The sequence below is a fragment of the Ambystoma mexicanum genome, chromosome 1q, assembly GCF_040938575.1.
Source record: "Ambystoma mexicanum isolate Mex_15411 chromosome 1q, UKY_AmexF1_1, whole genome shotgun sequence".
NCBI lineage: Eukaryota > Metazoa > Chordata > Amphibia > Caudata > Ambystomatidae > Ambystoma > Ambystoma mexicanum.
Genome location: NC_090922.1, coordinates 12,843,955 through 12,858,189, shown reverse-complemented (window position 1 = coordinate 12,858,189; position 14,235 = coordinate 12,843,955). Strand labels below are relative to the sequence as shown.

The window sequence follows — 14,235 nt, the reverse complement described above, 5'->3', positions numbered from 1 at the left end:
ATAGAATGATACTTAAATGTGTTATCGAGAGACAGTCTGCACCGGTTTTTAGTAAAGAACATAATATGATAACAAAACATTCAAATCCTTGTTTCCGTTGAATAACTTGTACATCGCTAACCCCAAACTCTATGCACTCCCTGCCCACCACCCACATCATCATCATCTCCAACTTGACTATGTACCCCATAAGAGAACAAAGAACTAGTTGGAAAGCCCCTATGGGACACTGTGAACAAGGAAAGCTAGCTCTACGAAGGCCGCAGTGCATGCAGCCGGCCCCTGAAAGGCAGGAATTGCATATCCATGATCAGCACTATAAAGAGAAGAAAAGAAAAATAAACACTGCACCGCTCATATTGCTCAATGAATGTCCATTATATCCGGATGATTGTTGCGGTGGCTGCGGCCTCCCCCACCATCCTGTATCGGAAGTGGTATGGAGATGGAGGCTTCTATGTAGGCCGTGACATCAGCTGGGCTCTCAAAGAAGTGCGCGCATCCACCATGCTGGATACGCAATTTTGCCGGGTACAGCAGTGCATAGGGGATTTGTCTCATGCGTAGCAGTCTTTTGACAGGACCATACGATTTTGCTTAGCTTGTACATTGGCAGAGAAGTCTGGATATATGTGAATATCGGAGGCCTCGTATCGCAGCGCACCCTTTTTCCCTGGCCAAGTGCAAAATGAGGTCCCTGTCACGATAGTTAAGTAGTTTAGCCAGGGTAGTGTGAGGGGGGGCAGCCGGCTTGGGGACAGGAGCCAACACACAATGTGCTTTCTCTACCAGGAAGTGTTGGGAGAACCTTTAAGCGTCGCACATCGATTTCAATAGATCTTCGATGAAAGGTTCCATCTGGCCCTTGCAGGCTGACTCCGGGATCCCGATAATGCAGATATTATTGTGCCTAGAGCGTGATTCCAATCCTCACACTTATTGCGGCTCTTGTAGACCTCCTGTTGCAGCTGTGCAATATCACGATCGTGCCTACCCACCTTGTCCTCCGTGTCTCGGATACTCGACTCCGCCTCCTTTAGGGAATGCGCCCTCCTTCTCCAAATCAGATTTCAGGGATCCAATAGGGGACAAAATATCGTCCAGTGTCATATTGACCGCCATTAATCCATTTTGCATAGCCGCAAGCAAATGGTCATCTCTAGTAGCACCCAAAGCAGTGGGATGATCATCGCAGGCCACCGATTCAGTGACTCCTGAGGATTTGGCGAGAGTTTTGGTATAGGTGTCCATATGGCCTTTTTTGTTGCCATCAGACTGTTTTGTCATGTTGCCTTTTTGCAAAGCCAGGGCGACATGAGCCGTATGAACATGGGCGACAACGGGCTCCAGAGGATGATGTAGAGCGGTGTGCACCCGGAGGGATGACACTACAATTATCTGTCAGTAGAAGGTCAACCTCTCAGCCTCCCCAGCGCCACGGTCACTGGAGCGTGGCCAGGGGAACCCAGCAGGTTGTCCCACACATAGATAATGCAACGTGCACTGCACAGAGTTTGATGCTGATCCAAATCGTCTTTGCAGAAAGATTCTCCGGGCCCAGGTCGGTATTATATGGAGCAGGGTGCCACCCGAAGATCCCCCAGGCGGAAATGCCCCATGTGTTGTAGATTCATCAATATGCAGCCCATAAACCGCAGACCGTGCGCACCAGCAACCCATTCGGGACACAGTATGGGCCTCTGCAGGCGCCTACGCAGGATCTAGTTGCGTAACTTTAATAGCACTCCCCAGTGTTAATGTTGGTGGGATTCACAGAAATGTGGTATGCGCACAAGCTGGTTCCCCCTTCCCCTTCCTAGAAGAACATCGGGTGAGGGGCAGGGGCCCAATTACAGGAACAGTCACCAGAGGGTGGCTGCGCGGCTACCTCAGAATCACTGGAGCGCTGCAGTGTCCCCAAACCAGCAGTCTCACGTGTGGTGATGGGCAATGCACACGTGGGCACGATGGACAAAGGGCACCCAAATATGGAGCAAAGTTAATCTGGCATGCATCTATGTGGGCCTTTTAATCTTGTAGTGTGATGTCTACAGGCAACAAGGCCAGACCTGAAGGGTCCCATGCGGGGGCAGCAGAGCGCCACACTCACCGTCACTCTTCGAATCAACTGGCAGTCCCGGTCGCCGGCGATGTAAAAAGGGGAGGGCTAGATGCCGCAGGAGTAATGCCACCGGAGCCCCTTGTAACAAGTAATACCCCAGTCGCGATGGAAGGGGGGTGGGATAGATGTCGGGATGCTACACACCCCACCCAAGTTAACAGTCGAGGGGGTCTTCAACGGCACAATAGTCTACGCAAAGTCTGCCCTCTGGCGTAGTATGGAGGACACTGATGCTAGATCTTGTTCGGCAATGACGGCTTCAAATACGCGCCTCCGCAGCAGGCCATGGGGAACGCAAGGTAGGTAGTTGTAATCAGCAGGGTAGCAGGCTCCATCAATGGCCCCTCGCAACAACGGCACAAGTCCGTCCAACCTTATCCGAAAGGCAGTGGCTGCACCGCTGTGGCAAAGTACTGTCCCTGCGTTCACTCCAGTCAGCGGGGCAGGTCCGGAGCAGCGTGGCCTCTGCAGGAGCACACCTTCAAGGCAGATAGAAATGAGAGGGCCGTCCGGGCCATCCAGGAGGTTTCCAGAGTTAAGGTCCCAGCGCAACGAGGAGCCCCAGCACCCCCAAGGGAACCTCGCCACACCAAGCGCCTTCGACCAGGCGTTCCACAGGAGGAGTAGAGTAGGTACTGGCCGTGCTCACTGGTTTGGCACGGACGTCACAGCCAATGTTGGATGATGCATGTTGCAGCATGGCCCACCCCACGCTTGTCAGAGCTCACCAGCTAGATCATAATCCGGGCAATTTGATAACAGGATCCCCGCAGTAGCGCCCGCTGTCTCCAGCGCAGGCCACTCGGCAGCGCCGGCAAAGAGATACACAAATCTAGTAGGTGGCTCACACGAGTAAGACTCCCAGGCCACGCTGCTCCACCAGCCGGTGCAGCTTGTGAATGCTCGCCGCACCGCGAGCTGGCAGCAGTCTGGATTCGGCTTTGGGCTGCAAGCGCCGTGCCCCCGCCGGCACATACGCGACCCACGTTGTGTCCAGAAAATGGATATTAACAGGATTTATTCGGATTGAGGATTCAGTGGGGCCAGAGCTCACAGACTAGTCAGCCATCTTCCTGGCTGCTCGACGGTGCCCCGCGAAATGTCTTTTTCTTGATGTTAGAAAAAAGTGTTTAAAACCAAAATGTAATCACTCCAACTAAAATGTTCTCCAAGGTATAGACCCTTGCACAAAGAGGATGGTTCCTTTGCCTGGTTTCTTGAACAGATTGGCAAAAGTTCCGCTTTAAACAATAGTTCCTTTGTTCCTTTACTGGACACACAAAGTTCTTGTTTAAAATCACAAGTTTTGCAACAGTCTTTCAGTAAGATTTGCTTTAACTCTGCAGTGTACTCCCCTGCCAGGAATCTTCACTCAATCTTATCCGCCTGGTATATTGCTAGGATTTCTTTTATAATTCCTTTCAGATTTCCTGGTATACCCTCCTGTCAGGAATCTTTACTTAACTCCAACTGCCTGGTGTACTTGCCTTCCAGTGCTTCTCTTAATTGATTTACAGTTCCTTGGTAATATAAAAATGGCTTTCACTTTGAGATACTTGGTATATTTGCCCATGGTAGCACTTGCTCAAACTTCACCCTGACATAGGCATCTCATTAACCTGTATTGGGTTGGCGTTTCTCTTGGCGCTGTCTTATCTGCATACATTCTTCTTATTGGGTATTGCATTAATACGGTGTCATGGCTGCATTCAAATGTTCTTTTCATCGTTAACAGTCTTATATTTATCAAATGCGTGCTTGTGGAATGCCCCAGGGTCCCGGTCTCTTCCAGAGCCTCTGATCCTCCCTGCACCTTTTTAGAACAGCTTCTTTGTTCGCTTTCCACCCTGGAGTCAGCAGAGGTCTCTCCAGCGTTCTGTGTGGCTCAACGGTCACTCACAGGCTTCTTCCCACGGTCTGGAATGACAAACGCTGCTTCCACGAGCTGCCCGATACCCAGGAGCTTCTGCATATCTCCTTGTGTCTCCACAGCTTTTGCTGCTCGGCTGCAGTGTCCCTGCTTTCATCCTGGTCACCTTTTGTGTGCGTCTTGCGTTCGCGAGCCTGCCTTGAGTATTCTGTCCTCTCCTGCACTGCCAGACTTTTTAGTGCGGTCACCATCTTAAGTGTCCTTTGAAGGACAACTAAACTGCACATTGCACTGTTAAGATGGATTTCTGAACTCTGACCTGGTGGGCAGAGGTTCAGAAGGCCAGCCTAGTTTCTCGGAATATGGTAACCTTCTGGACAAGGCATACCAATCAAGGTAGCATTGGCAGTGGTCAAGACTAGGTCTCAGGAGGGGTGAGGGTGACTTAAAGACCCCAATGAGCACACAGAGTAAAGGGCACTTACAAATCACTCCCAGACAGATACATCTATATTAAAAATATAAGTACATTTATACAAGGCCTTTGAAATTCAACACACAGCAATTATCGATAGTAATACATCAAACCAACACAACATTACTATAATACATATACACAATACCAAGTGGCCTAAAGGGATAAAAGCACAGAATGGGTCCAAAATCTGAAAGATAAGGAAGCAAGCAGTGCAATTAGTCTTTAGGCAGTTCTTCATAAAGTAAACCCTAACTGAGAGGCAGTCCAGTCCCTAGGAAGAGAGGAGCCTAGCCCTCAATGTACTTTCAAATGCTGGTGTATGCGATAGTGCAGAAGGGCGAAAACAGGGTCTCTTGCAGGTGCTTTAGCAGCTCAGGAAAGTGGGTAAGGCCATGAAGAACAAGTTCCCACTATTCGTGGAGGGTCTCCCCAAAAGGACAGAACAGGTCCCAGGAGTTGTGAAAGGTTTGATAGCGCAGGCTATGTGTGGAAAGAAGAGTGTCCTTCAGGGGACACTTGTGCGTAAAAGTGGATGGATGCGCTAGGGGCCACCGGTAAGGGTTGCAGTTACTCACCGACCCCCGGCGCACTCCGGACTAAACTTCAGCAGTCGAGTTGTGCGGCTCTGCGGCTTTCAGCAGCGAAGTAACAGCGATGATTACCTGGCGGGACAGTGGCGATGTCTCCGCTCCTGGTGGATGGATCAGGCCAGTTTCACTGTATTTATTTTTATTTATTTATTTATTTGCATTTATAAAGCGCACAGAACTGCCCTGAGGCATCGTGGCACTGTTACAGCAGACTTAGGCTTAAACAAAAGGGGTAAACAATTGGTTGCAGCAGGAAGTTGAGATTAGAGGGTTATGCTTTGCTGTGGTTACAGTGCAAGCATAACTGTGCATGTGGTACAGAGTAACAGAGTAAACAGTTGATTGCAATAGAACATTGAAATTAAAGAGTTATGCTTTACTGTGGTTACAGTGCATGCATAAATGTGCATGTGGATAGAATTTAGTAGCAGGCTTCAGGGCTTAGAGGGGCACAACAGCAAGACACCTGCGAAGTTCATCAGCACAAATGGGCGGCACGGTAACCGCGTGTACTCTGGTTCGGGTGCCCCCTCTTTATTCCAGACCTGGGAATGCCAAGTGTACGAAATCCGGTGCGAGAGTGCCTTGAACACAGAACTTGCGATGTACCAAGTTTCAAGGGTCTCCTCGAAATGGCGGCAGTGTCAGAGCAAGTGTCCTGCGCAAGCTGGTCAGCCCACTGGTTGGCCCAGGGATGCTTCCGAGAAGGCTCACTTGCCGGGTTGGATGAAGGTGCCGAGAATAGTTGGTCCCACTAATCTAATGGGTCGAAGAGTCTTCGCAGACCTTCTAGTTCGATCAGATGCAGAGGGGTCCAGCAGGACGACAGCGGGCTCAGGGTACCAAACCTTCCAGCGGGTCACCAGCGGTTCCTCTTTTCGGTTTCTTAGTTTCAGAATACTTGGATCCTATCCTTGGTTCAGGAAATACACCAAACCTACACTTTGAATACATATTTTCTCTTTACAAGCTATTCACAAACAGGAATGTCAAGTAGCCTGTCTTTCATCTGAGTGTTCAAGAACACAGTTTGAAATTCCGACATGCCCTCCGAGTAAATGGGGAGGTATCTATTTTCACTAAAGGTGAAGTAGAGAGACTTTGATAGGCAGGTATATTCTGATTAATTTGGTTTTCTATAAAAAATAACTATGGTGATGGGATGCTTTAAAAAGCCTACTTCCAAGTTCATGCTGTTTGGATTATTCAAGGGACCAGTGTATTGATCATTCTTCATTGTGTTAATCATTGTCATTGGGATTTCTTAGATTAAGTGTTCAAATTTAAGCTGATTTAATTAATTCATTTTTATTAATAAACAGACCTTCTGTGCAACCCTGCATTTCTTGCAGTGAAACAATATTGTTAAATTGGGGGTGCCAGGTTCATAAAAAGAAATGTATTCAATAAATAAAAATTGTGTGCGCCTGACTTGGGTGAGTGGAAATTTCCCACTAACTAGTCACCCAATTAAAACGTCCTACAGCATTATAAATAGCTCGCAACATAATTCCACTTCATGATAAGTGTGTAATGAATGGTGTGCTTCGAGTGCTTTTCTGCTTCCATTTGTGTGTGTGTGTGTTTGCTGTGTGTCAAGCGCATGCCCAAATCAAACGGATTGCTGGCCACACACATTTGTATTTTTGTGCACTCCATTTTCAATTTGCCTGCATGTTTGTGTATTTTTCAGCTGCACTAAGCAAGCCTGAATTATAATTATATTTTGAAATTTTGAAGAGTGATTGACTCAAAAATCCCAGATCGACAATGCCCCATAAGGTCTAGGTGCATGGTAACTATTTCGCAAATTGAAGTATATTCTCAAGACATTTGTCTCAATGGTCCGATGTATGTTTTTCGCGCTGTATCAGTTGCGCATCTGTGCTTTCTCTGAATCCTACGAGAAAGATCCAAACATGCAAAGAAAAACGTGTGAAAACAATGCACATTCCCTAATCCCGGGGACAACCCGGAAACCCCTGCCCTCCCCTTTGCCCAAAACTCCCCCCCTCTTCGTTTGTGGGTCATCTCCAGAACCTCAGCACTTCTGGCCCCCCCACCTCCCTTCGTGTCTCCTCACTCCCCCTGTGACCTCTTGCCTTACCTCCTCAGCTGAGCCTTCTGCGCCGTGGTCCTGGCACAACATACCCTCACGCAGTGTAAAACATAAAATGGACGTTTCACACACCCTTATGAGCAGCATCCTTTTCTGCATTGCACACTGGGGATGACAAGTTATTCTTTTGGATCCGTGCAAAAAATGGAGAAAGCATGTTTGAACACCCATTTCCAAAGGAAAGCGTGTGCTTTCAGATGTAACCACACTTATTTTTTCCAGATTTGAGGAACTTTGAAGGACGAGTTAAATAAATAGAGGAAAACATGTTTCTCTGTAATGTCCTGCATTACCTTAATCATGGTGTTGCTAGTGTGGCAACAAGAGAGAGTGAAAGAGAGAGAAAGAGATATTTATATCTAGCCTGTGACCATGCCTCCTTTTCTATGATGGCGTTCTCAGAGAAAGCTGACACGCTAACACAATAACCAGCTTTAGCTTAAGGTTAAGCTATTGATTAAGATTTGGCTTAAAGCGCTATATAAAATCAATAAACATAAACAATAAACATAAATCAAGTGGTACAGAATATTATATGCAAGCTCTCTTAGGGCACCTACGGTGTACGTTGAGTTTGATGGACACCTCCTTGCCCATTGGGATGGCTTCATTGATTGTTTTGCAAGTAAACACACGTCCGATGTCCTGATCAGTGGGATTGATTAGGAGGCAGCTCACAGTGGTCTCCCTTTTGCCATCCGCCAGGACTTCCTGGTATATGGGAAAAACAAAGAGATGGACTTTGATAAGAGAAAGAAATGTACACATTCCTACAACTGCCCATCAAGGGCTTCACCTTTCATCTTTAGGACTGCAACTTTATATGGTGACAAAGAACAAGTTACTTACCCATGGTAATGCTCTTTTGACTGGATGCTCCTCCCATGTATTCCTCATCTTTGATATTCAAGTCTGCTTGAAGCTTGCTTCGGAAAACAATTTCATAGAGTCGGGCCCCGTGCAGTGTCGAGTCGTGGCCCTCGATGGCTTCCGTCCCGCCTTCAGCCGTAATGTTGATTCTGGTATAAGTAGCACGCGCGGCGATGATGACGTCTCAGTTCTAGTTTTTTCCATTCTGCATGCTATACCAAAGATAGAGACTCATCTGACGTTGCAGGAAAGGAAGGTGTAACATGGAAATTCTTGGCAAGTAAGAGGGGAGGGGTGAGGAGGAATACCTAAGAGGAACATCCAGTCAAAAGAACGTTACCCGTGGTAACGAATTTGTTCTTCGAATGGATTGTGTCCTCCCACATATTCCTCATCTCTGATACACTCCCGCAGCAGTATGTATTAGGAGGTGGGTGTTAAGAACTTCTATTTATTGATGCTGTGGAGAACAGCTTTGCCAAATTTGTCCCCCTCCTCTGACAGAGTCTAAGCATTAGAATCTGCTGAAGGTGTGAAGAGATAAATTAGCCGCTCTGCAGATGTCCTGCACGGGCACCCCTCTTTCCAGAGCCGAAGTAGTAGCCACTGCTCTAGTGGAATGTGCTTTCAAACTATCAGGCAAGTCCTTGCCAGCTACAGAGTAGCATTCAGTAATGCACAAAACTATCCAACGCGAAATAGTTCACATTGTGACAGCCAAACCTAGTTTATGTCCTGAGGGACCTATAAATAAGTTGGTCATCCTGTCTGATATTTGCCATCCTAGAAATATAGTAACTTAAAAGCCCTTCTTGGGTCTAGACGGTGCAGTCTCTCCTCCTTCTTAGAAGGATGAGGCGTCGGATAGAAAGTCTGTGGTACAACTATCCTGTGTGCAAGGTGGAACTCAGACACCACTATTGGTAGAAAAGATGAAGCACACTCAACACTACTTTGCCCTTTGAGGTTTTGGTTTGGTTTTGAGGACATGGCTTGCAGTTCACTCACTCTGTGGGCTGAAGTAATAGCCAACAAGAAAACAGTTTTGAGTGATAGCATCCTTAAAGGGCATGAATGTAAAGGCTCGAAAAGAGCTCCCATTGGTTATCTTAACACTAGGTTTAAATTCTAGGTCGGTACAATGAAAGGAACCGGCGGGAACAAGTTTGTCAAACCTTTCAAGAATTATCACAATCAGGATCTTGAAGTAAGATCCTTCATCTGGTGACCTTCTAAAGATGGAAAGTGCCGCTAAGTAGCCCTTGATTGTGGTTACTTGCAGCCCTGAGTGGGCCAAATAGAGTAACGTTACACTCAAAAGGATCAAATTTCTTCTCCCTGCACCAACAGCATAACTTGTTCAAAAGACAATGGTACAATGACTTCATTGCTGGCCTTTTGGCCAAAAGCAACACTTCCATCACTTCTTGCGGAAGGTCGCAATCTTTTTATCTAACCCTCTCAGAAATAGGCGTGAAGGTTCAGAGTACTGATTTCTCGATGAAGGAGACCCCCCACTTGCAAGAAGCAAGTCCGCTCTTTGGGGAAGATGAATTGGAGGGCACATGGCCATCTCTAGAAGGTCCGGGTATCATGTTCTCCTGGCCCAATCCAGAGCAATCAGGATTTCCTGAACTTCTTCAACCGCCTGATGACATGAGGAATGACGGGGTCTGGCGGAAAAGCAGAAAGAAGTGGACATTTCCAGTCCACCACAAACACAACCCCTAGAGCTACTCTTTCAGGAAATTCCCTGAAGCATAACTGCTCGCACTTCCGATTGACACTGGTCGCTGAAAGATCCACTTGAGGGGTTCCCCAAAGGGCGAAGATCTCCAGAAGGACTTCCTCAGCTAACTCTCACTCGTGGGAGATGGTGCTTTGCCTGCTCAGAGCGTCCGCTGCTGTGTTTTTTCCTCCAGCTAGATGAACTGCCCGAAGAGAGATTCCTTCTTTTAGTGTCCAAAACCAGAGCTGCTTTGCCTCTCTGCACAGGGACAGTGACCCTACGCCCCCTTTTGTTGAGGTAGTGCATGGCCAATGTGTTGTCCTTCATAAGGACATTTTTCCCTCGTATCGAGGGCAGAAAGGCTATCAGTTCTAGCCTGATTACCCTCAGCTCTAAAAGGTTGATGTGAAGTCTGGACTCGGACGGAGACAAGTGTCCACTGACTGAAAGATCCTTCTTGTAAGCCCCCCCCCATCCTGAAAGGGAGGCGTCTGACACATCTCATCTCTGGCTATGGTTGCCAAAAGGGTTCTCCTCAGTATATGCTCTCTGCAAGCCCACCACAGTAGATCCTGGGCGACCTTTTGCTGGACCTGAATAAGGTCCATCATTCTGAGAGACGCATAGCCATGGGATGGAAAAGCCCCAGAGGTCTGGTCGAGACCCTGTGGTGGGGGGGATCTTACGAAGTGGATCACTGCTGAATGGGAAACTGCAATTCAAGTGCAAAGGCAGGACTCCAGTGAGGATCTGCACCAATGGGTAGCGCTAACAGTGCCCCTGCTCCATCCCACGACAGCAAATAGCGACTTGGGCAGCGTGGGTAGCCCCGACCAGGGCACAGACTCGAGGTGAATTTGGAACTAACCGTGGTCTCGGGAGGGGAAAGGGAGGGAGAGTGGGTGTTGGGATTCTATTGTTGATAAGCATACCATTTGTTGACTGATAATGGTTTTTCTTTTATGACTTTAAAACCAATAAAGAAATTTAAAAAAAAAATTAAAAAAGTCCATCATTCTGCTGGCGAATTGAGACCTTCCTTTGCATACACATACCCCTTTACACACTTGTTGTAAATGAGATAGGCAGGCATTAGGTGTTTGTAGTATAGGCCATTATGATTCGACTGACTAAGACGGACTTCTTTATTATTTGATGTTAGATGCTACTCCCATCATAGCTATAGGGCAAAGTAGGAGTTTTTCCAAACCCCAAGAATTTAACTAAGGTTTTGAAACTTGTAGTTCTTGTGTCAGTGTCATACTTGTGATACAATGCCTCCCTTAAAATACACAGAACGCGAACATCTGATCCTCGCGTCTCAATGCTTGGTATGCGGTTTGTCCCTACCTTGCTGTTACGCTCACCTGGTATCCACGGGGGCGCCACACGATACTGGATGGAGGTCTAAGCGCTATCCCGGGACCCTCTCTGCTTGGTTATGTGGCAGATGCTGGGTGGCGCCTATATCAGAAGAATGGAGAGTTAAGATACTAGTTCTGTGCTGGGTGGACTCCCACCTCCCTCTGGTCCAAATTTCCTCCCTTGGGGTTATTGCTCACCTTAGGTTTTTGTGCGTTGAACTCTCCGTCCTGCATCTATGTGCAGGGGCACGTGTTTAGTGCGGGCGTTCCGTGGACCTAGTTGCTTCACTGGTCCCTGTGCCCTTATGTCGGGTCCAGACCGGCTGTGACACTGACTCCGCTTGCTGTCTTCCAGGTGAGTTATAATGTCTTTTCCGTCTTTATTCTGTCTCTTTCTTTTCCTCCGTTTTTCTCTGTCTTCTCGGCGTCTTGCGCCACTACGCTGTTCCCTAACAATGTCTCTTTGTTTTCACAGGGATGGTAGCGATCTCTGAGTTGCCGCGCCGATGGAGAACACCACAGTGAGTTATTTATGCGCGGAGCACTGCACTGTTTATTGGTGTTAATTGCTAACCTGTGTTCTCTTCCCTTCTTTGTACAGGTTGCGGTGATGTTTCCGGAGTGATGAGCGATCGAAGTGCTGCATGCCCAGGTAAGTGCTTTGTTAATGCTGACCTTGTTCCTTCTCCCTTGCAGGTTACGGTGAAACCCGGAGATGGGCGAGGTAAGCGAAGCACAGGGTGCTGCCAGGACTCGCTGCTTCCCCAGGTAAGAATTGTTATTAATGCTGTCCTTGTTTCTTTACCTTTGCAGGTTGCGGTGAACTCCGGAGATGGGCGTGGTAAGCGAAGCGCAGGACGGATTCAAGACCGGTTACTTCACAGGTAAGTGTTCTTGTTCACTAATGTGGTTCTTGTTCTTCCAGGTTATTAATGGAATCCAGATCCAGGGGCTTCAGGATCGGGCGGCCGGATAAGCAGATGAGCAGGAGCTGGACACAATGAGCATTACGCTGCAGGAGTGCAGAATAATGCAAAGCGTGTTCTGCTGTTCGGCTGTGGTTTAAATAGCCCAGGTAAAGTAGTTCCAGGCCAAGTAGTTCCAGGCCCAGCCACACCCAAAACACTAGACACCATGGCTTGGTTCTAAAGAACTGAGCTGTGTAATAGGCCTCCATGTTGGATTAAGGTCCTAAAGTGATATTCCTTTATTCCTGATAATGAGCCTGGCGCCAAAGGCGTAAGGACTGACACCATGTAGATTTCTGATGGCGTTTTAAGGCCCTTGGGGCCAGTGTGAAGGGCTTTAGCACCACTGCTGCCAGGGGGCTGTTACACCTGAGGGGGCCAGGGGCATGGATCCTGACACTTGCTCATCTCTTGGATTCTCCATGGTTTTTCTCTTTTGAAGCTTGTTCCTTGCCCGTCCTCGTTTCTGTCTGAACCTCCTTCCTGGCATTGTGTCCTTCCTGGCTTTCCCTTACTCGTGTTACTCCTGCCCTTTTCCTTCCTATTCATCCTATTGCTATCCTATCTGGTGAACCTGCTTCTATATTTTCCATGTGGATTCTGTTACCAGTTGGATCACTGCTTCTCACATTTTTGTCAGCATATCTCTGTATATCAGCAGATCAAGAAGACCTTTACAGCAGTCAGATTTTTCCCTTCCTGAAGGAAGGTTTTTTCTCCTGTTTTGGCATTCCGCTCCAGACCCCACCTCTCCTGAAGATACCACATCGGGGTAACGGGTTTGTCTTGAAAGCAAGATAACGCAGTGCAACACAGGTTCGAATCCTGATCCCGCACTTAGAAACCACTTGCTGGTATTAAGCGTGGTTAAATGTAAAATAAAATAAATCATCTGCTTTCACGTGAGCATGCAGGAAAACTCAGGTGAGCCAAACCATTGACGATTCTGACAGAGATAAGTAGAGGAGCTTGGAGGACGTCCATGGAGAGAACAGGCAGAGGTACATGAACTGCAGGTTTGGCTAGACCAGGAGGAGAGGTCAGCAAGTGGGAGGGGAGTACCAAAAACCATTATGAGTTGCTTTTGTGAGACCTTTCGACATCACCCAGAGACTTATGAAAGTCTCTGAATTTCAGGACAGCTATAGCTTTCTTGACAACCTACAGTGATATTGTCTGTGGGCTAATGGTGTCCTGAAAAACCTGATCATAGGTAGAGTGAGTGATAAGACTGCTGGTTACCCCAGAAGGGGAGAGAAGGTATTTTGTGAACGAGAGACTACTCGACTCATCTACTTTGTTTTTGTTGAAGAAATGCATATACTGTACCAGTAGAAACGAGTGTGTGCATTTCAAGTGCCTAAGCTAACAAGCCACAATGGAACACAAAATGTGCAAAACATTGTTACTAGTTTCATGCCTATTAACCCAACACTGAAAGGTAACTGCGTGTGCTGCTTTCTTCCCTTCAATAAAATCAAGACTAAACTAGCATCTAACAGATGGAAGGGGACATATTTGCATTGTATGCTCTATACTATTTCAGGTGGTTTGTCTCTTTTTGGTGAAAGAGTTAAGGGCATTCTCCTTGCTAGGTAGCTTTGTCTGGTAATTGTAGCAGGTGGATTGTTGGCTATTCATGGAGGTCCATGTTTAGCTGCAAGAGCAACCATAGTTGTAGGATTTAGATCTAGATTTCTCATGAAATTTAGAGTGGCAACTTCAATTAGAGGTTTGCTTTATCTTGTGGTCCGACCTCAATCACAATTGAGGGTTGTCTTATCAGTATCGCTGCTGCTCTTTCCCATCATGTCAGTTTTATTTCTGTATTTTTCTATTTTATTGTTTAAAGCGTGAACCTAGCTCGAGAGTAGAGGAGTGCTGTACTAGGTTTGGGTAGCCAGTATTTGGGCTGCCATCTTTTAACAGTAGCGCAGTAATGTAAATGTGTGCATGACAAGAGGACTGCTCATGGGTCCTCTTTGCAGACTAGTTGTGATTCAAGCCGGTTAACAAGAAGTGTTTGTCACTAGATATGTGGAGTTTAGCTGCCAGGTACGCTTGTGTGCTACTCATGACTACTTTTAAGATGATACATGCAGTCTTGAACAGTAGCCTGGCCAGA

The 14,235-nt window shown here is 47.2% G+C and overlaps 1 protein-coding gene across 3 annotated transcripts in view; it reads right to left on the bottom strand.

Annotated features, from left to right (window-relative positions):
- The window catches only part of KIRREL1 (kirre like nephrin family adhesion molecule 1), a 2,247,154-nt gene that overhangs the window by 1,497,518 nt on the left and 735,401 nt on the right, over positions 1 to 14,235 (bottom strand). For all 3 annotated transcript variants that reach the window (XM_069635419.1, XM_069635420.1, XM_069635421.1), the window contains one exon: positions 7,740 to 7,890. In XM_069635419.1, coding sequence (XP_069491520.1) covers positions 7,740 to 7,890 — 151 coding nt within the window. The remainder of the gene's footprint in view (positions 1 to 7,739; positions 7,891 to 14,235) is intronic.